We start from the raw sequence: 22,516 nt of genomic DNA, 5'->3' as shown, positions 1-22,516 counted from the left end.
GTACAAATAGGTTTACAGAACACTATCTCAGTGTGTTGTTTATTCTCAATCTCAGCGTGAGTCCAATGTGTCTGACACACACACACACACACACACACACACACACACACACACACACACACACACACACACACACACACACACACACACACACACACACACACACACACACACACACACACACACACACACACACACACACAAAACTTGTTTTTCTTATGTGTATTTGGCTGTTGGCTCAGTGCAGGTACATCAAAGCAGATGAAATGCCAATTTGTCCGTCGCCTGAAAGATTCATTCTCTTTCCATCAGGACTTGACCAGATCCAAGTGTGCCAGAATATTTTCACATCAGGAGGGATGCTTTAGTACCAGCCTTTTGCTATTAGAAAACCTCAGATACACAGTCTCTATCCTGGCTGACCACATTCCATCGCCAGAACTACCCGTTGTTGGTGAACTCCTAGAACCAATGGGGCTCTTCCAATGAATCTGACCTCGACCTTTTAGTTTTCCACTATTACCACAGTGCTTCAAACCAAGAACACACAAACACACGTATATTCTGTGTCAGCTTTGTTAATGTGTTTTCCTGTATTTTGAGCTTCCCATTGGCTGCTGAATCAGGAAGTGGCAGTGTGTGTGTGTGGAGTGACTGTTTGTCGGACCTTAACATTCGACCGGTCAGATCATACAATCATAATCTGATGAGGAAACAAATGGTTGTAAATGGAGGAAACTCACTTGGTTGAGTGGTACAACTGAGGTAAAGGAGGTGTGTGTTCGGCGCGCTCAGCATCCTGGTCACGCGTGACAGTTTGGCATTAATCGTCCGTCTGGGGCATAATAGCTGACGTGCGCACGCACCGCTTCTGTCACCGTGACGACCCTCTGACACTGGTCTCCATTTTGACATTTTGAGCTCAGTGGCTCAACTCAACGGCTCACACACACACACACACACACACACAGCTTCTTAGTTGTGTATGATACACCCCACCCCTGGTGAGTCCTGCTAGTTCCACCAGTGTGGGCTACAGTAGGCCAGGCTTTAACCTTTGAACCCTGGCTCATTGTGGGGCCAGATAACTGAACCACTTAGTGTTTGATAGTAGTGAAAAGGTACAGCACGACCATTTCCAGTCTGTATTGGTCTTCACTGAGCCTACTGGGACCACGATACAAAGGTTGACATGTTGACATTTTGAACTCTTGTCCTTTTTCTTCCTTCGACCTTTTCTCTCTCCTCCCCCCTCTGTTTTCTCTGGCAGCGTCTGGTACAGAGCAGGATGCTGTGCTGAGGCTTGAGCAGGAGAGGGCTGAGATCGTCTCCAAATATGACAAGGTAAGAACCCCTCCGCTAATGAAGGACAGTATGTCCCCTGCAGCATTGAATGTTTGTCTGTCACTACCAGACAGAAGCTGGGATAACAATATTTACAGCAGGTTTCCAGAGATGTGTGCTTTGCTTTCTTGTCCTTTGTCAGTCTGACGGTGAAAAGTGTCCGTCCATCCACACCATTGTGCGTGTTTGTGGCACCTCTTTCCATTGCCTGTGGCATCATCACTATAGCCAGCCGCTGGGACTGGTTTCTAAATGAGCCTTTTTAATTTAGTCCAGCGAGCAGGATAATCAAGCCCACTCATTAAGAGCGGAGCAATGAGGGAGGGATGGAGTGGAGGAGAGAGGTGGGCACTCTGACACAGAGTTTAATTATGTTTTGATGTTTGACCCTGATCACAAGAGGAGTCCATTTTCTCTCGTTGGCGAGGCGGAACGAGTCCAATCAAACCCAATTCAGTTTCATAATGACAGTATCGGGGGGGGGGGGGGGGGGGGGGGGTTTATCAAGACAAAGATGGAGTTCATGCTCTCACTACAGACCTCAACGTTTTCTATCAATGGAGTTTCATTCAAGGGTGATGGAGTGTGATGGATGGAGTACGGCCTATCCCTCCGGTTTCCTTTGACAGGAGGATACTGGAAGAAACCTTCTATACTCCAACTGGGACAGAGTCAATCATAGACACCAGCAACATGGAAAGCTTGACAAAGTCAAACACGGAGCAGAATCATGGTCCAATTCTGCCATGACATTGATTTTACACAGCTGTCTTGTGCGTGCGCCCCTGTGTCTATACGCAGATACCACATGACACGGGCTTTAGACACAGTCTGTGTCTCCACTGACATCTCATCCAGGCTCTGTGTTCGGCCTGATGTCGGATGTAAGAACAATTTATCCGTCCCAGATGTCTTTTTGGTGTATTTATATTCATTTCTCCCCTGTTTCTGCTGTGCGAGGGAGCTGGGTTAAGTTAGGACAGGACTTCCAGTAAATAGAGGGAAGGAGAACGGGAGGGAGAGGTGTATTTATATTCATTTCTCCCCTGTTTCTGCTGTGCGAGGGAGCTGGGTTAAGTTAGGACAGGACTTCCAGTAAATAGAGGGAAGGAGAACGGGAGGGAGAGATGTATTGAGACATCCAGCTTGTCTTCAGGCCTTGCAGACCTCAGCCAATGCTGGACATTGTTTATCTTTTGCCCTCTTTTAAAAAAACGAGGCAAGTCCGTTAAGAACACGTTCTTATTTACAATGACGGCCTACCGGGGAACAGTGGGTTAACTGGGTTAACTGCCTTGTTATTTTTACCTTGTCAACTCAGGGGTTCGATCCAGCAACCTTTCGGTTACTGGCCCAACTCTCTAACCACTAGGCTACCTGCCGCCCCTCTATTTCACCTGCCGCCCCTCTCTAGTCTTTCCCTTGTATTTGTTTCTCTATACAATCCTTCCATCTCCCCCTCCGTCTTCACAATTTATTTTCATTTTCTCATGATTTTCCCCTTTGCTGTCATGCATTCTCCACTCCCATTGTCTCATGATTTTCCCCTGTTAGAAAGAAAGCTATTGTCTGAATTCAACAGCCTCTCCTCTGCCTTGAGTCAGGCTGTGACTCAGGGTGCGTCTGCCTAGCTCTTCATTTCACACCTGTTAGCTGCAGGGCTAGGCACTCTAGCACAGCCAAGCCTAGCATGTACACACACACACACACACACACACACACACACACACACACACACACACACACACACACACACACACACACACACACACACACACACACACACACACACACACACACACACACACACACACACACACACACACACACACACACACACACACACACACACACACACACACACTGTAGGGGAGTGGGGAGGACTGGAGTTGCCCATCCCTGCTCCAGACTGTGTGTAATGTTAATGCTGTTTAGTCAACTTCTTGATATGCCACACCTGTCAGGTGGATGGATTATCTTTTGCAAAGGAGAAATGCTCACTAACAGGGATGTAGATACATTTGTGCACAACATTTGAGAGAAATAAGCTTTCTGTACATATGGAAAATGTATGGGATCATTTATTTCAGCTCATGAAACATGGGACCAACACTTTACATGTTGCGTTTTATATTTCTGTTTGGTATAGAATAACACGGATGTTTCTATCTCTATTGTAATAGTGTCGATGTTTACAACATGTGTAGCCATTCAGTTCTATATAGGCATCTATATAGGCAAGTAATGAATCTCAATTGTGCTGCAAGTTTTTAAAAAAATTAAAAGATGTTCCCAAGGATGTTCTTTTTTAATAGCACAAATACATTTCAAACTACTTGTTATTCATTGCTTTACCCATAAGGCTCTTTGGTTGCAGGGAAAAGAGGGCGCCACTGTGGAACCCTGGGAGGATGCAAGCTTCCACCTGTACAAAGTTATTGACCGCTTCGGCTTCGTACAGTAAGCGCGCACACACACACACACACACACACACACACACACACACACACACACACACACACACAGACCCTTAAGTGATCAATTCATTACACAAGGCATATCAACTTTTTTGAAATGTGAATCAGTCACATGCACACCACAATCTTCCCCCTTATTTGTGTTCTGATATTTCACTTCAGCTTCAAAGAACACTAGTTTAAAACAGTACCATTGTCTTGAAGTTGGAGAAAGTGACTCTCTATAGCCTGGTGTGTTGTGGCGTTGGCATGGCCAGCAGTGGGGTTGCATGGCTCTTAAACAACACTGTTCTTAGGCAGTTATATCAGTTATATATAGGCTGGCACATGTGGGCTGGTCTAGGCAGGAAGCTGCAGGGTTAGCCACAATCACAGGGCATCTGTGTGGGAGCTCAGGCCGAGAGTATAGGGGAGAGAGGGATGACGTGCTGGGGCCCAGGGCCAGTCACAGTCTGGAGAGAGGGAAGGATGGAGAGGTTGAGTGCCTGAGTGAAGGCTATGGTCTGGGAGAGAGGGATGGAAAGAGAGCAGATGGGGGCTCGGCTGAAGGTTATGGTTCTGGCCTAATGCCAGGACTTTGGACTGGTTAGGACACAGAGCTGGGGCCCATGGTTAAGACAGTAGAGATGAGGCCTCATGCTCCATGAAATAGCCTATGAAGGAGAGCCCTGTCTAGGTCATACTAACTAGGTGTGATGACAACAATGAGTGAGAAAAGAAGGGAATGCCCCATTTACAGGCAGACACTGACAAACTGACTGCAAACTCTCTGTGCTTCCTGTATGAGTTAAAGGTCAGGTTCAGGGGTCAGGGCAGTCCCGGGAAAGAGACACAGGAAGTGGGGGATGGGACACGGGCTCTGTTCCCTTCCTTCCATGAAGTCATTACAGATCTGACCTGATCATAGGTCTGACCAATGTTGGATTGGTTAAAGCAATGGAGAGGAAACCTTACTTTCACTTGCCCAGTCATGGACAGATTAGTTAATATCACTAAAAGAAGGAAGGATGCATTTTGAGAGTATTGGAACAGGCCCCCACCATGGGGAAATCCCGTTCTTTAATGATCTAAGCCAGTGGGCTGAGTGGCACAGAGAGCTGTGCTGCTCTGAAGTGTTAGTTTCATAGTGTAACTGCTGGATAGCCATAGAGGCATTGAAACTGGGACAGGACAGTAGCCAGAATGGAGGAATGTTTTAATGTGTTATTTCCTGTTTGCTTGGCTGCTGACGTGTAATGTTCCCTCCCTTTGATGAGTGTTGGGGAAGGTGAAACGAGCTCTGGCAGTAACAGCGTTCATTTCTTTAATGACTCCACTTCCTCTGGAAAGAATCTTTGAGTGGTCCGTATTCACGTTGAGACATATCAACTTGGGGCTCCATCTTGTCCCTCTTCACCGCGTATGAGTGAGTCGAGTCGGACAGAGAGACAGCCTACTAACATTCCACCCCACCACCAAACGTGTAATGTTCTTAGAGGCCCAGACCAGCGAAACCTTAGATACCAACAATGTGTCTGAAACAAATCAACCAAAGCTGTGTGATACGAACGCTTGTTTTGTTTTCTCCTCTCCAGTGAGAACGAACTTCCGTCCCACGACTCGGTGGAAGAGAAGGTGAGACGACCATGTCTCAGGCCCTCGGAGCTAACTACAGCTCTCCCGTCCCACGTGTCTATGCCGCTGTAAAATGACCTTCACCGATGAGAAGGAACACGGCGTCTTTCCCACACATAACGCTTACCGTCACTGCTATGAATAGAACTCTGGTTGCTGAGAATTGATTAGTTCTTTCCTTTATCAGAATCCTACCATTTTGTATTCTTCTACTGTCGCTTTCAACGAGTTACATAATGTTCTGAGCTGGATGTTTAGATTGCATTCTAATGTCACTGTAACCTTTGCCTCATCCTGGCATCATAAAATGTTCTTTGTTTTATGAAGCAAAATGTATGACACTGCATATTTGTCTGCATAAACAGTTCCTCCAGAGATTTGGTAATGAGGAAGTGTTAACATGCCACTTCCTGTGTCCCCTCAGCAAAAGCACTTAGAGGTAGAAAGGACCTCAAAATGGCTGAAGATGATGAAGAGCTGGGACAAGTATAAGAACAGTGAGAAGGTACGATCTCTCTCTTCCTCCCTCACCATCTCTCCCCCTTCTTGCAGTCTCTTAAAATATCTCATTCCCACATTCCTGTTGTCAAATATTACATTCCACATGCTTCTCCTCGTGCCTCGCTCACATCTCTCCCTTCTCTTTGGTGAACAAATATTAGTGAGTCTCCCTGAAGAGCATTTATAGAGGTCTGGTCTCTGTAATAGCTGTCTTTGTTAGTGCCTGAGTTTGGGGTCTTCTTTATGCTAGGTGTTGGGCCCTCGGGCATTCAGTTCTGACGTCCTTCAGTTGTACTCTGTGGTCCCAGCGGGAATTGGAGATTGTCTTTAAATTAACCTTGGCTAGGGGAATGTTTTAGCCTTGTTCTCTCTTTCTCCGGTTTCAAGGATTGCGTGACAAGCAACAACCAAGGACTTGTTGTTTCCTCCCTCTGTCAGTCAGTGCGCTGCTCGTTTCCCCCCTCTGTCCGTCAGTGCTCTGCTCGTTCCCCCCCTCTGTCAGTCAGTGCTCCGCTCGTTTCCCCCCGTCAGTCAGTGCTCCGCTCGTTTCCCCCCGTCAGTCAGTGCTCCGCTCGTTCCCCCCTGTCAGTCAGTGCTCCGCTCGTTTCCCCCTGTCAGTCAGTGCTCCGCTCGTTTCCCCCTCTGTCAGTCAGTGCCCGTTTCCCCCTCTGTCAGTCAGTGCTCCGCTCGTTTCTCCCCTCTGTCAGTCAGTGCTCCGCTCGTTTCCCCCTCTGTCAGTCAGTGCTCGTTTCTCCCCTCTGTCAGTCAGTGCTTTCGTTTCCCCCTCTGTCAGTCAGTGCTCCGCTCGTTTCCCCCCTCCGTCAGTGTCAGTTCCCCCTCTGTCAGTCCGTTGCTCGTTTCCCCCCGTCAGTCAGTCTCGTTTCCGCCCCCTCTGTCAGTCAGTGCTCCGCTCGTTTCCCCCCTGTCAGTCAGTGCTCCGCTCGTTTCCCCCCTGTCAGTCAGTGCTCCGCTCGTTTCCCCCTCTCAGTCAGTCAGTGCTCCGCTCGTTTCCCCCCCCCTGTCAGTCAGTGCTCCGCTCGTTTCCCCCCTCTGTCAGTCAGTGCTGCCGCTCGTTTCCCCCTCTGTCAGTCAGTGCTCCGCTCGTTTCTCCCCTCTGTCAGTCAGTGCTCCTCCGTTTCCCCCTCTGTCAGTCAGTGCTCCGCTCGTTTCCCCCTCTGTCAGTCAGTGCTCCGCTCGTTTCCCCCTCTGTCAGTCAGTGCTCCGCTCGTTTCCCCCTCTGTCAGTCAGTGCTCCGTTTCCCCCTCTGTCAGTCAGTTCCCGTTTCCCCCTCTGTCAGTCAGTGCTCCGCTCGTTTCTCCCCTCTGTCAGTCAGTGCTCCGTTTCCCCCTCTGTCAGTCAGTGCTCCTCCCCTCTGTCAGTCAGTGCTCCGCTCGTTTCTCCCCTCTGTCAGTCAGTGCTCCTCTCGTTTCTCCCCTCTGTCAGTCAGTGCTCCGCTCGTTTACCCCCTGTCAGTCAGTGCTCCGCCGTTTCCCCCTCTGTCAGTCAGTGCTCCGCCCGTTTCCGTTTCCCCCTCTGTCAGTCAGTGCTCCGCTCGTTTCCCCCTCTGTCAGTCAGTGCTCCGCTCGTTTCCCCCCTGTCAGTCAGTGCTCCGCTCGTTTCCCCCTCTGTCAGTCAGTGCGTTTCCCCCTCTGTCAGTCAGTGCTCCGCTCGTTTCCCCCCTGTCAGTCAGTGCTCCGCTGTCAGTTTCCCCCCTCTGTCAGTCAGTGCTCCGCTCGTTTCCCCCTGTCAGTCTGTCAGTCAGTGCTCCGCTCGTTTCCCCCTCTGTCAGTCAGTGCTCCGCTCGTTTCCCCCTCTGTCAGTCAGTGCTCCGCTCGTTTCCCCCCCTCTGTCAGTCAGTGCTCCGCTCGTTTCTCCCCTCTGTCAGTCAGTGCTCCGCTCGTTTCCCCCCTGTCAGTCAGTGCTCCGCTCGTTTCTCCCCTCTGTCAGTCAGTGCTCCGCTCGTTTCCCCCTCTGTCAGTCAGTGCTCCGCTCGTTTCCCCCTCTGTCAGTCAGTGCTCCGCTCGTTTCCCCCTCTGTCAGTCAGTGCTCCGCTCGTTTCCCCCTCTGTCAGTCAGTGCTCCGCTCGTTTCCCCCTCTGTCAGTCAGTTCCGCTCGTTTCCCCCTCTGTCAGTCAGTGCTCCGCTCGTTTCCCCCTCTGTCAGTCAGTGCTCCGCTCGTTTCCCCCTCTGTCAGTCAGTGCTCCGGTTGATGGCTCAGTCAGTCAGTTTGTTTCCTGTGCTGCTGTTTCTCCCGGCTGGCATACTAATTGAGTGGCTCTTTTTGTTTCCTGTGCTGCTGAAAACAATGGCATACTAATGCAGTCATAAGGTTCCTAGCATCTGTAAGGCAGGTTCCTAGCATCTGTAAGGCAGGTTCCTAGCATCTGTAAGGCAGGTTCCTAGCATCTGTAAGGCAGGTTCCTAGCATCTGTAAGGCAAGTGTAATCTTTAGATCTACTAAAAATCTGCTGTAGGGCAGAGCCTGGGTCCTGGCATAGGTGTTGATGTGACAATGAATTTATGGTACAAATAGAGGACTGAGGAGTGCAGCGAGTAGGAGAGACTTCTACACTGAAGAGCCATTTAGATCTCGCACACACACACACCAACCAAAAGGAAACCACATGCACAATTGCGCACACACACCAATGGTGATTAGTGGAACATGTGCACTCATTGACTTCATCAGAGCCCTAATTACTGGGCTGTCGCTGTCGCTGTCAAGCCCCAAGTGGGTCTATCTGGCACACACATACACTGTACACACACACACACAGTACACACAGTACAAACACACACCTCCACACATACTCACTCACACACACACACATAGAGCATACAACCTAAACTGATTCGTTAACCTTTAATTATCACCCATCACTGGCCATCCGATGCCTCCTTTCAAATCAATGTTTCTCTCTCTTCTCCCACCTCTCTGTGTTCTGCCTGCTGAATAATGAAGATTGTGTTTGTGTGTGTGTATATAATATATGTGTGTATATAATATATGTGTGTGTATATAATATATGTGTGTGTATATAATATATGTGTGTGTATAAAATGTATATGTGTGTGTGTGTGTGTGTATATGACACGCTACAAAAGTATGTGGTAACCTCTTAAAATTAGGCTATTTCAGCCACCGTTGCTTGACAGCTGTATAAAATCGAGCGCACAGCCATGCAATCTCTATAGACAAACATTGGCAGTAAAATGGCCTGACCGAAGAGGTCAGTGACTTTCAACGTGGCACCACCATAGAATACCACCTTTCCAACAAGTCAGTCAGTTAAATTTCTGCCCTGCTAGAGCTGCCCCGGTCCATTGTAAGTGCTGTTATTGTGAAGTGGAAACGTCTAGGAGCAACAACGGCTGAGCCGCGAAGTGGTAGGTCACACAAGCTCACAGAACGGGACCGCAGAGTGAAAATCGTCTGGCCTCGGTTGCAGCCAATGTTTCCTCTAAGATGTGCACAGCTCCCCGGGACTACCGTGCAGAATTATCAGCCCACCGAGAGAAGCATGAGATTGATCTCCACTCTACTTTGTAGAGCAGTGTTCACCGACTGGTTGATCTCCAAGGCATTCCTAGTCGATCGACAAACATTTCTATTTAAAAAAAAAACAACGATAAAGCCTTGTGATCCTATTTTGTTTTGTTGGTCTCGGGCTGTTTGGCGGTAGGTGCACCTGATTCAGCTGCCTTGCGCGTCGGGTAGGTGAACTGTTGCCATTTTGAACCAATTCATGTGTCTGGCAGGCCCAGAGAACAAATCAAGTGCACTATATGCCTACTGCTGGCCAATCGGTTTGCTCAAATTAAAGGTGTCTGCAGTAACATAGCAGGCATAAAAGAAAGCTACAGCAAAGTTGATACTATGATATTTCAAAATGTTTAAAATCATAACTAGAGCGAGACTGTCAACGAATACAGCAAAGAGCTGCTGTTTTTATGAGTGAGTTCATGTTTAAGTTCTTTCTCAGCTCTGTCAACACTTTTATTAGCCATAAAATGTGCTTTCTTCCCATTTCCACTCAGCGCTACAACAAGCACTGCAGCAGTAATGAATGAGTAGGAAAGTGTATCTATAGGTTTGCATTGTTATTATTGTTAGCGGTTTGGGTCTTTTTTAATATCCAGGAATATTTCACTTTCTCTGTTCATAGGAGTAACAACATGAATGTGTCATGTGGCAGAAATAATGCGGTGCGACTGGAGTTTCCCCAGCCTTTTTGGTCAGAGTCAGTGTCGGAAAGGGAGAGCAGAGGGTTGTTGAGGCGGGACCCCTGGACCGTGTTTACAGCATGAGCGGTCATGAGTAAATGTGCTTGTTTTGAGATCAAAGCGAGAGCTCCATGTAGCCACGTGTGTACATTTTGTTCATGTCCTTTGCTAGTTAGTGAGTTATTAGCCCAGTTATAGATCATTTGTAGTCAGCAATGTGGGAGTGATTGCTTCTTGCAAGAGCACAAACTGTGTACATTTCCAGGCATCTTTGAAAAGCTGTTACTGTAGGCTGAATGATAGAACAGCTATTTCCATGTTAAAATGTTTCTTCATAGTTTTTTATGGTAGGCCACTCTATTAGGCCTACATTATGATCAAGTAGCCTACTTGGCCACTGTTATAACTAACTTAAAGCGGGTACAGCCTCAGTGTTCACTGTAAACGTGCTGGATATTGCACAGAATTTTACCAATGTTAAAGTTTACACACACACACACACACACACACACACACACACACACACACACACACACACACACACACACACACACACACACACACACACACACATACACACACTGAGCATGACCAGATTCCTTGGCCAGATGGGTAGGTCTCCCCACACACATCACCTATAGCCTCTTTTCCAATCACCCAGAATCAGCTGATATAAGAAGGGCTTTATAAATACATTTGATTTAGATTTGAATAATAGTTGTATATAGTTTGTCCTTCACGCGCATACTAGTCCTTCACACGCATACTAGTCCTTCACGCGCATACGTGTTCTTCACGCGCACACGTGTTCTTCACGCGCACACGTGTTCTTCACGCGCACACGTGTTCTTCACGCGCATACGTGTTCTTCACGCGCATACGTGTTCTTCACGCGCATACTAGTCCTTCACGCGCATACTAGTCCTTCACGCGCATACTAGTCCTTCACGCGCATACTAGTCCTTCACGCGCATACTAGTCCTTCACGCGCATACTAGTCCTTCACGCGCATACTAGTCCTTCACGCGCATACGTGTTCTTCACGCGCATACTAGTCCTTCACGCGCATACTAGTCCTTCACGCGCATACTAGTCCTTCACGCGCATACTAGTCCTTCACGCGCATACTAGTCCTTCACGCGCATACTAGTCCTTCACGTGCATACGTGTTCTTCACGCGCATACGTGTTCTTCACGCGCATACTAGTCCTTCACGCGCATACTAGTCCTTCACGCGCATACGTGTTCTTCACGCGCATACTAGTCCTTCACGCGCATACTAGTCCTTCACGCGCATACTAGTCCTTCACGCGCATACGTGTTCTTCACGCGCATACGTGTTCTTCACGCGCATACTAGTCCTTCACGCGCATACTAGTCCTTCACGCGCATACTAGTCCTTCACGCGCATACGTGTTCTTCACGCGCATACGTGTCCTTCACGCGCATACGTGTCCTTCGCGCGCATAAGTGTCCTTCGCGCGCATAAGTGTCCTTCGCGCCCATGTGTCCTTCGCGCGCATAAGTGTCCTTCGCGCGCATAAGTGTCCTTCGCGCGCATACTTGTCCTTCACGCGCATACCTGTCCTTCACGCATACCTGTCCTCTCATACTATCCACTTAATTAACATTTGATTGATGTTTTCTTGATGATTGATTGTACCCCCTTAATGTTGAATGTGAGTCAGATTATTCATACTATCAATTCATCATGAAAACTGTTCGGTTGTGTAGCTCGAATTTGATTGGGCACAAAGGCATTTTGAACTTGAGCGTTAGGGCTAGGGGGTGTGGTTGGAAGGTGAAGCATGGTCTCTTTGATGTTACACTAAGAATGTCCTTTTCCCCGTATCCATGTCTCCCTCCAGCTGGTGAGGCGGATCTATAAGGGAATTCCTCTACAGCTCCGAGGAGAGGTGTGGTGTCTGCTCCTCGACGTTCCCAAAATAAAGGAGGAGAAGAAAGACTTCTACGAGGTACGTTATGGAGACACGAGCCAGAAGCTCACAGCAGAGTTATAGTGCTCTCTAGGACTAACATCCTTCCTCCCTGGGAAAAGTCATGGAGGAACTATACACATTCACACTGTAGTTGACTCTCCTATTGTCTCTCTCCACTCAGCCAGCTTCATTATAGCCCAGGCCTCATTAACATTCATAACCAGGCCGGTTATTAGATTTCAGAGCCATTATTATGGGGGGAGGTGTGTGTGTGTGTGTCTGTCTGTCAGCACTGGAATACTGAGTTTCTAGTCACAACTGAGCTTTATTATAACTCAATAAATATTTGCGGGATGGATGAGTAGTTTTATTCCTCACACACACTCCCTCAGTGACTCTGTGTTGTTGTGTTTCCTGTGTGTAGAAGCTGAAGCTCAGGGCTCGAGGTCTGTCTCCTGACGTCCGTCAGATTGACCTGGATGTGAACAGAACCTACAGGGACCACGTCATGTTCATGACCCGCTACGACGTCAAGTCAGTTTCTCATACTCCAGTACAACATCTACACTTAGTCACTACAGAATAGTACCCTTAATTAGGGCCGGGAGTTTTTCTTGACCATGTGTCCTGACTAGGAAAAAAACCCTGGTCGTAGCCTGGGCCATGATGCACATCTATCTGGCCATACCTCTTTCTGTCATAATGGTGGCTGACATGGACATTTCCCTATAAGGAAGGGAGAGGACACACGTCCCTTTTCTGTGTTTTTACTTCTGCTTGATGACGTCATGGAGAGAGCCAGAACCAGGGGCCCCTGGGAAATAAACACTGGCTTGCAAGAGTCCGAGAGCACCACGGACCTGGCAGGCACAGCCTCACAGGAACTAAACACATTACCTCGATACTGACCATGACACAATACAACTACCTCAAACACAGCTATACCATGAAAGCATAAAATGTACAACTACCTCAAACACAAAGGTTGCCATTACTGGCCAAATATAGGAAGTAAAAATGTGTTCATCTCATTTAGAAGACAATACGACTATTAGAGCATTTGAATGATGAGAGAAGACCAGATCTCTCTTGAAAAATGTATCTCAATGAGACTAACCTGGTTAAATAAAAACAAAGCAACCTGAACTCCCCTTTTGTGATCAATTGGGAAGCTCCTGAGGTGTTCCTGTTAGTTAACCTGCACGTCCGTCAGATGATGTCTAGTCATTAGTAGGTTGACTGTTTGTTGTTGTTTTCAGGCAGCAGGCTCTGTTCCACGTCCTAACAGCCTACTCCGTGTACAACACGGTGAGTCACACTACACACATTCCAGAATGAATCCCCCGTCACCTCAACGCCTCTCTTTACCCTACCTCTCCTTTCCCCAATCAACTGTTTTCTACAGCCTCGTCCTTCTCTCCCTCGTCCTTCTTTTATCCCCTCATCCAGCTCCTCCTGATCATCCTCCCCTGTTCTCTCCATCCACCGACCTCCTCTGTTCCTGTGTAGATATAAAGAAGTGAGTTGGTGTGCAGTTTTGCATGCGTGTTTGTCTATACATTACAAACCTGTGTGTGTGTGTGTGTGTGTGTGTGTGTGTGTGTGTGTGTGTGTGTGTGTGTGTGTGTGTGTGTGTGTGTGTGTGTGTGTGTGTGTGTGTGTGTGTGTGTGTGTGTGTGTGTGTAGGAGGTGGGTTACTGCCAGGGCATGAGTCAGATCACTGCTCTGTTGCTCATCTATATGAATGAAGAGGATGCCTTCTGGGCTCTGGTCAAACTGCTGTCTGGACAGAAACACGCCATGCATGGTAAACACACCAGAACACACACACACTACACACTGTGTAACATCCCATAGAAGTGTTAGGCCGTCATTCAATAGCCCACGCAAAACCCACGCCTAAGCCATGCCATACATATGCACCATATAGGACACAAGTCAATTCAGGGGTAGCATACTAGACCAGACACACTAAGTAGGCATGAACAGCCATGCCCTAGACCACATAGGATAGTAGGCTCTGGTCTTTTACTCCAAACATTCCTTAAGTCCAACATGACCCCACTGACACAGGAACCTGCCCTACGGAGAGAATATAAACACGCACTCACACACTGAATACACACACACTCTCACATACCTTTCAAGGACTTAGGCTGTCTCTTCTGGGCCCCATAAAATGTGAGGAAACACATTTCTAGAGAACCCTCCCTGACCACTTCTTACCAGATATCTATAGAGCTCACCCAATCTCCCGTCCCTTCCATTCAGACCCACACACAGCGAGAACCACCAGAGTCATTTCCTACATTTGATCAAATGCTCTGTGATCTCCGCCCCTCTAGGGTTTTTTATCCCCGGCTTCCCCAAGCTGATGCGCTTCCAGGAGCACCATGACCGCATCCTCAAGAAGATGATGCCCAAACTGAAGTCACACCTGGTGAGGCCCGCAGAGCACACACACACACAGTCTGGGGGAAGGGGTAGTGGTATATAAACGACAGCCCTAAGCCTGCTGGTATGGGGGACTGAGTTGAGTGCCACAGCAGCAGCCTTTGATGTGTTGAGATTAAAGGGTGGTGGAGTGAGAGAGAAATGCCATGTCTACAAACACAACCATACACACACAGATATGGCTTTTATTCTGCCTTTAATATGGGGCCTTGGGCACGTTGGCGGATTCACCACTGCTGTTAAACCAAGGCCACTGTTTAAATACACACACACACACACACACACACACACACACACACACACACACACACACACACACACACACACACACACACACACACACACACACACACACACACACACACACACACGGAGTGGTAATGGCTCATTGACCTCTGTTTCAGGACACACAGGAGGTGTTCACCAGCCTGTACACTATGAAGTGGTTCTTCCAGTGTTTCCTGGACAGGGTGAGTGTCTGAATCACATCCCCTTCCCTCTGTATCAGAATGTTAGTCAGGGTGAGTGTCTGAATCACATCCCCTTCCCTCTGTATCAGAATGTTAGACAGGGTGAGTGTCTGAATCACATCTCTTCCCTCTGTATCAGAATGTTAGACAGGGTGAGTGTCTGAATCACATCCCCTTCCCTCTGTATCAGAATGTTAGTCAGGGTGAGTGTCTGAATCACATCCCCTTCCCTCTGTATCAGAATGTTAGTCAGGGTGAGTGTCTGAATCACATCCTCTTCCCTCTGTATCAGAATGTTAGACAGGGTGAGTGTCTGAATCACATCCCCTTTCCTCTGTATCAGAATGTTAGACAGGGTGAGTGTCTGAATCACATCCCCTTCCCTCTGTATCAGAATGTTAGACAGGGTGAGTGTCTGAATCACATCCCCTTCCCTCTGTATCAGAATGTTAGACAGGGTGAGTGTCTGAATCACATCCCCTTCCCTCTGTATCAGAATGTTAGACAGGGTGAGTGTCTGAATCACATCCCCTTCCCTCTGTATCAGAATGCTAGACAGGGTGAGTGTCTGAATCACATCCCCTTCCCTCTGTATCCTTTAGGCCTGCAGCTTTTCTAAATGTGTCTTTGTAAAGCATCAGTCATTATAACACCATGCCTACTGCAGGTGTCTTCTCTTTTCTGGCTGTATCATTCACTCTCCCTATCTCTTTCTCTCTCCTTCATTATCTTTCTTCCTCTCTGTCTCTCTCCCTCAGACCCCCTTCACCCTGACCCTGCGGATCTGGGACATCTATATCCTGGAGGGAGAGAGAGTTCTGACTGCCATGTCCTACACGGTCCTCAAACTGCACAAGAGTAAGACCAGAACAGTAGGATTGTGCTATTGTGACCACGTGGTTGTCTGTGCGCCACCAGGCGAAGTTGCTTCACTGAACCACCTCCGCTAACCTCTAAGATCTGTGACTGTCCTCAAACTGCACAGGAGAAAGTGTTCTCACAGTGTGTGTGTGTGTGTGTGTGTGTTTGCAGAGCACCTGTTGAAGCTGTCTATGGAGGATCTGGTTGAGTTTCTGCAGGTGACTCTGGCCAAGGACTTCTTCTTTGAGGATGACTTTGTGATTGAGCAGCTGCAGAACAACATGGTGGAGCTAAGGAGGTCCAAACTGGAGCTGGCCGCACCAGGTAGCCTTCTGCCCCCAACACATCTCATACACACTGATTACAGTAGGCTATACATTTGTCACACACACGCAGATTAGACAACTGCCACACACAACCTCAAAATATCAACACACACACACACACACACACACACGGATGTATCACCCTGCATATGTTACTTCACTTACATTCACCCTCAACCACACAGTTCCAGTTCTCACACATACACGCACACACACACAGCTCTCCTGCTGGCTGCTGTGTAATAGTATTACCAGTGGTAGTAGTAATTAGTGATAGCAGTCTGTGTCTCATCTTGCTTTCTGTCTCTTGCTTAATCTGCCTCTTCTCCCTCTTCTCCCAATGGTTCGGCCCAGCCTACAAAAGTGTGGGTGGGAGTGGGGGCCACATCCCCTCCTACGACAGTAACCGGTGGGCTATCCTGACTGGTGTTCCCCTGTTTCATCATCTGTCCATCCCTCCCTCCCTCTGTCAGTTCCTCCGTTTTCCGTCTGTCTGTCTTTCGCCTGTCTGTCCAGCGGCCCTGGGCTCCTCTTACAGAACATTCTCCCAATGGTACCGCAATCTTGTGCAGTAGCTACTGCAACTCAGGCCAGGCTACTATTGGTAAAGCTACCTTGGAGTCTTGTAGTGGAGGGATTATCCTCCTCTATTACTACCACGCTCGTTGTCTCCGACTGCTTTTAGCGAGGCACTGCAGATGGTCATTATCAGTAGAGTAGTAACCATTTAAGCTCCCACTTTAGATAATACGATACGTTGTGTCACTACTTTCAGTTAGTAAGATGCATCTGGCCTAAAGCTTTGACTGGTCACCGCTCAACATTGTAGGCTACATAATGGCTTAACCTCCGAATGTCCTAATGTACTGTGGCATCCTACCACCCTGGTTGTGTGGGTACACACACACACACACACACACACACACACACACACACACACACACACACACACACACACACACACACACACACACACACACACAACACAACACACACACACACACACACAGTGAGAGAGCCATTTTCTCTTCCTGGTGACATGATAATAAGTATCATCCAACAGCAGAGGCTTTATGCTCGACTGCGGCACTCGGAGCTCGTCTTCAACCCATCTGCTACTAGTGAACCAGCCACATGTCATGTTGAGAAATGGAGATTCAGAAGCCAAAACTCTTCCAACTTTGACGGTTAAATTGTTGGATGAGGTTTTTAATGAGAGGCTAAAGAAAGGTTTGAATAGGTTGTTGTCTGTGTTTTACGTTTGATTGTGGGGTGGAGACTGCATCCTACACTTAACTTGGAAGCCCTAAAGCACCTGTGTCGGTGAACACATTTCCTGGGTGAATCCTCAATACTCTCAAGTGGCTTCCTCTCCCGAGTCCAAACTGAGAAGACTGGATGGGTGAGAGCAATAAAGCACTGATCTCGGCTGTGTCCCAATACATTTGAATGGCTTCCGCTTCTCGTCTCCTTTCCTTTATCCCGAACCAAAGCGCCATTATTTCCCTTGTCCAGGCTTTTCAGATCAGTGGTTCTAAGGGATGGTAGAGAAGGACAGGAAGCTGTGTAGGAGTGATGGATGCTGTGACTTACAGGCAGAGTGTCTCCATATTGTTTTCACCCATTCAGTCTAAGGACAGGGAAATGGGACACTTTCTTACACAACGGAGAGCCACTTTAGTTTGTGGATTCAATACCGGTCAGTGATAGCACTTCCTGGTTCAAACTCACCACACTTCCCGGTCCTGTCACATCACTTCCTCTTCTCTAGCTCGTGTCTCCTGGTTTCTATGGTGATTGTGGACACACTGTTCCTACCAGAGTCCAACACATCCAGTGTCCCACCTTCACTGTCTGTTTCTCTGTATATCTGTGTCACCTGTACTGCACTTTATTTTCCTGGCACTGGTAGATACGATTATGTAGTAGTAGTAGTTGTAATAATATACTCCAGTAATAGAGTTTAAAACTGCATGGAGTTGATATATTTATGGTTTTAGTCCTTAAGTGCTAACTCGGCCATGTTTCCTACTTTACTTCTTACAAGTCTTTAAGGACCGTCTGTTAGCTCATTTCAGTCTGACCTATTGAGGTCGGCCTGCTGCTGCAGCTAAGTACATTTTAATGAAACTGAGTGAAAACGTATATTATTTCAGTCTACACTTTTGAATGGCACTTCCTAATTGGACGCCTCTGGCTCGCACTCTGGGTATTGAATATCAGATATATATTTCAGATGTTGTGTTTTGTTATGTCCTTGGTTGGTTTCTCGCCTGTGGAGACGTGATTATTCAGTGTTGTGGTGAATGTAATTCTCTCTTTATTTTCTCCCCTCGTCGGCAGTGATGTTGCATGAATCCATATTGCCCTTTTTTTAATATTCATCGTTTGAAAACATGCCTTTTCCATTTTGTGTTCCCCTCCAGGTGCTCTAACCTTCTGTCTGTTGTATCTGTGCAGGTAAAGAGGACGAGTATCCCAAGAAGCTTCTTGGGCAGCTTCCCCCAGAGCCAGCTGTGAACCAGAACCACGTGGCGAATGGTCAGAGCCACGCCCAGCCGGCCGAGCCCCCAAAAGCGCCTAGCCCCTCCCCCGAGCGCCAGCGGGACAGCCGACCCCCCAGCCGGGCGCGCAGGGACTCCTTGGAGAAGCTGGTCCGGCAGCACAAGGCTGAGAAGAGGGAGGCCAGATCACGGGGGTCTGGAGAGAACTCCGTCCACCTAGACCCCCACTGCAAACAGCCCTCCGCCCCCACCTTTGCTACCCCAGAGAGAGGGTTCACACCTACACCGTCCCCGGCGCCCTCTCCCTCGCCACACCCCAACCCTCCTACAAAAGTGGTGGACAGAGGGAAGCCTCAGAACCACGCCACGGCCAACCACAACTCCAATGCCGCCTCCAGCAGCTCCCGTAAAGACATCGCCCCGCGCTGGGTCAAGCCCTCCGAGACCAAGCTGGAGGCAGCCAAGGCAGCGGCGGCCAGGGAGATCCAGCCCTCCTCCAGCCCTGATGACACCCTGCTGCTCAACCCCCGGCCCCGCTCCAGGGGCTTGATCGCAGGCTCCAACCGTGGCTCCAACGCCTCTCAGTACGACAACGTTCCCGGGGGGGCAGAGCAGGACTTTGTGGAGGTCCTGGAGCTAGACAGGCCACCGTCGCAGATGAGGCGCAGCGAGACACCGTCCTTACCCCCCACCCACACCCCCAGCCTGCAAGGGAGCATGGTCTCCATAGGACCAGTGGGTAGGCAGGCCAAACACCCCATCCCCACTGCCCTGTCCCTCAACAGCCCTGCGGGGGGTAAACCCTATGTCCACCCCAACGGCCAGAGCCAGTACCACACACCCCCCCAGCAGTACTCCCCCGGCCGGCCTGCTATGGTGCCACTCCACTACCCTCCGTACAGTGTGAGCCTTGAGCAGAGGGGACTGGGAGAGGACAGGCACTACGGCCCCCCGCCCTCCCGAGGCACCCCACCTATGGGTCTGATGTATGGGGAGAGGGCGTACGTCACCACCCAGCGGCCCAGCCACTCTCCGGAGAAGGCCCTCATGAACAACTCCTATGGCACCACCCACAGGCAGCCTCCCAGCTCAGCCCAGCCGCCCCGGACCCTTGTAGCCCCGCAGGTCCCCCGCACCATACAGCAGCTGGACAGCCCTGGTAGTAACGCCTCAACATACCTGCACCAGCCCACACGGCTCACCTCCACTGCAGCCGCCTATCCGGTGTACCCTCCTGTTGACTATAACAGGTACGAGGGGCGCAGGAGAGGGGAGCAGACCTCTCCCTACCTGCCCGAGGGGCCAGGCCGGGGAGGGGCAGCGGAGGTGCAGCCGTGGAGGCAGCAGGAAGGTGGTGACATGTCACGTGCCCCTGGAGGTGTACCCCGCTCCCCCAGCTTCCAGAGGGCCCAGATGTCCCCCGTGCAGGAGTTCACCTTCCCTGACGGCCTGGCTCACTACAGGACACAGTTCCACGAGCAGCAGCAACAGCCCACCATGAGGCAGCAGCTCCCCCCGCTGTTCGGAGGACCACACTACAGGCACGCACCAGAGGCGTTCACCATGCAGGAGTCTATGTTACTGTGAGAGGAGGAGAGTGGGATGGAAAGACACTGAGGTGTAGTCACTGACACTGTGGCAGCAGAGACCAGCGGTAGTCCTACTAGAGTTAAGGAGTTTTAGTTTGGTCTGTTTGTGCTTTATATGTGACGTTCTGGCCCATAAAGTCATACTGCATCGTGAATGCTGCAGTATACCAGCTTCTAATGTTTTTATGGATCCCTTTTAAAAACCCACTGAAGATTGATTATTTTATTTTTTCGGATGTTAAATGACATTAATTAATTAATTAATGACAGGAGTTTTAAAGTATATATGTATATCTATCTTTTAGAGTTGAAAAATGTACAGTAAATGATGTTTTGTTTATATGCTGAGTTATTGAAAAGTTATGAGTAGCAGGGGACACTTCTCCTGGCGAGACAAACTCAGTGATTTGATTTTTTCTTTTTTATGAGTTACTTCCAAAATATCTACTTTAGAGGTCAATTTACTCGATATGCTTGTGAATATCTTATTTTTCAGAGAGAAGAAACAAAGCTACGTCAAATAATAGAATTACGGAACAGTGACAATTAAAATCCTTGTCGAAAATATATAATTTCAATTTTGAAGCACCTCCACTGTATAACGACGGTTTTTAAAACTTTATTTTTTCATTGAGATTATTCTGTCGTCGCTCAGTTTAGCGACCACTGTCATTTCTAGTCATTGCAAAGCATTTCTGTAACCCAAATAGTGTGTACAGTATGTTTGTGTATCGAGGCCAGTGTCTGCTTTATACCCAATATTGAGACTGTAAAATCTATCAACAGTGAACTGTTTTGTCGTCCGTAGAAAAAGCACCCCCTTTCTCCCCTGAAGTAATGTACGATTTACTTCCCTCTGAATAGTTGACATGAACATTAATTGCATATTAACAGTACAGTATTTTCATCACCACACGGTAGGTGTCAGCTAGCTGCAATAGGTTTCTATAGAGGGGGAATGTGTACTGGTATTGAAGTACTTATTACTAAGCCGCAATATGCTTTCATTGCCAACTCATGTCTTGTATTTTCAGCAGTCACATTCACTGCTGTTCAGTTACCAGCACTTACATATTAAATCATTCCATATACACACATCAACACTTACTGACTATATACATACTACTTTGTGGTGTGACGTCACACATTTGAATACATATTCAACCACCTCCCCTTTTATTGCTGATTCTCAACTCTGTACTTTTTGATACAATGCTTATCGTTCTCAAAACGGTTATAATTATACTGTTATTATTTGAACGTGCAAATAAGTCATTCCTTTTTTTGCTGTTGTAAATAATTAATTGCAAAACAGTTTCAGGTCATTCTTCAGAGACTTTTCTTTACTTAATAAAAACAAATTGGGGTGTGCATTTCTGATCATGTGTCTGTAGATTTATTTCTGTAAGAATTGTTATTGCTATTCCCTTCATACATCAGTGAAGTGTTTTCGTACATATTCTACATGCATGGACCACGAAGCTCACTCCGGATACTGGCTAGTGATTTATATCCCTGGAAAAGGGGATAACATGTGCCAACATTATTCATCTGCTGATATTTAAGGAAATACTACCCTCTAGTGGAGAAACTAATTGCACCCTCTTCTAAAACAAAAAAACAAAAAGCCATGAGGTTCGAAGGAATTGTCTGTAGAGACAGGATTGTGTCGAGGCACAGTTCTGGGGAAGGGTACCAAAAGATGTCTGCAGCGTTGAAGGTCCCCGAGAACACAGTGGGCTCCCGAATGATGAACTACCAAGAAGCCTAGGAAGCTAAACAGCAATCGGGGGAGAAGGGCCTTGGTCAGGGAGGTGGCCAAGAACTCGATGGTCATTCTGACAGAGCTCCAGAGTTCTTCTGTGGAGATGGGACAACCATCTCTGCACCACTCCACCAATCAGGCCTTTATGGTAGAGTGGCCAGACGGAAGCCACTCCTCAGTAAAAGGCACATGACAGTCCACTTGGAGTTTGCCAATAGGCACCTAAAGAACTTTGACCATGAGAAACAGGTTTCTCTGGTCTGATGAAACCAAGATTTAACTCTTTGGCTTGAAGTCCAAGCATCACGTCTGGAGGAATACTGGCACCATCCCTACGGTGCAGCATCAATGTGTGGGGATGTTTTTCAGTGGCAGGGACTGGGAGACTAGTCAGGATTGAGGGAGAGCTGAACAGAGCAAAGTAGTGAGATCCTTGATGAAAACCTGC

The 22,516-nt window shown here is 48.2% G+C and overlaps 1 protein-coding gene across 3 annotated transcripts in view; it reads left to right on the top strand.

Annotated features, from left to right (window-relative positions):
* Nucleotides 1-21,683, top strand: part of LOC124014549 (USP6 N-terminal-like protein) — a 59,036-nt gene extending 37,353 nt beyond the window's left edge. For all 3 annotated transcript variants that reach the window (XM_046329679.1, XM_046329677.1, XM_046329678.1), the window contains 13 exons: nt 1,271-1,344; nt 3,722-3,804; nt 5,396-5,435; nt 5,860-5,940; nt 12,028-12,135; nt 12,524-12,633; nt 13,359-13,407; nt 13,786-13,906; nt 14,445-14,539; nt 14,958-15,023; nt 15,782-15,881; nt 16,056-16,208; nt 18,671-21,683. In XM_046329679.1, coding sequence (XP_046185635.1) covers nt 1,271-1,344; nt 3,722-3,804; nt 5,396-5,435; nt 5,860-5,940; nt 12,028-12,135; nt 12,524-12,633; nt 13,359-13,407; nt 13,786-13,906; nt 14,445-14,539; nt 14,958-15,023; nt 15,782-15,881; nt 16,056-16,208; nt 18,671-20,301 — 2,711 coding nt within the window. In that variant the 3' untranslated portion in view covers nt 20,302-21,683. The remainder of the gene's footprint in view (nt 1-1,270; nt 1,345-3,721; nt 3,805-5,395; nt 5,436-5,859; nt 5,941-12,027; nt 12,136-12,523; nt 12,634-13,358; nt 13,408-13,785; nt 13,907-14,444; nt 14,540-14,957; nt 15,024-15,781; nt 15,882-16,055; nt 16,209-18,670) is intronic.
* The last annotated feature ends 833 nt before the right edge of the window (nt 21,684-22,516 follow it).

Source organism: Oncorhynchus gorbuscha, linkage group LG25 (assembly GCF_021184085.1).
Source record: "Oncorhynchus gorbuscha isolate QuinsamMale2020 ecotype Even-year linkage group LG25, OgorEven_v1.0, whole genome shotgun sequence".
Lineage (NCBI taxonomy): Eukaryota > Metazoa > Chordata > Actinopteri > Salmoniformes > Salmonidae > Oncorhynchus > Oncorhynchus gorbuscha.
Note: the sequence above shows the minus strand (reverse complement) of the source record. Positions and strands in the feature narration are given on the sequence as shown.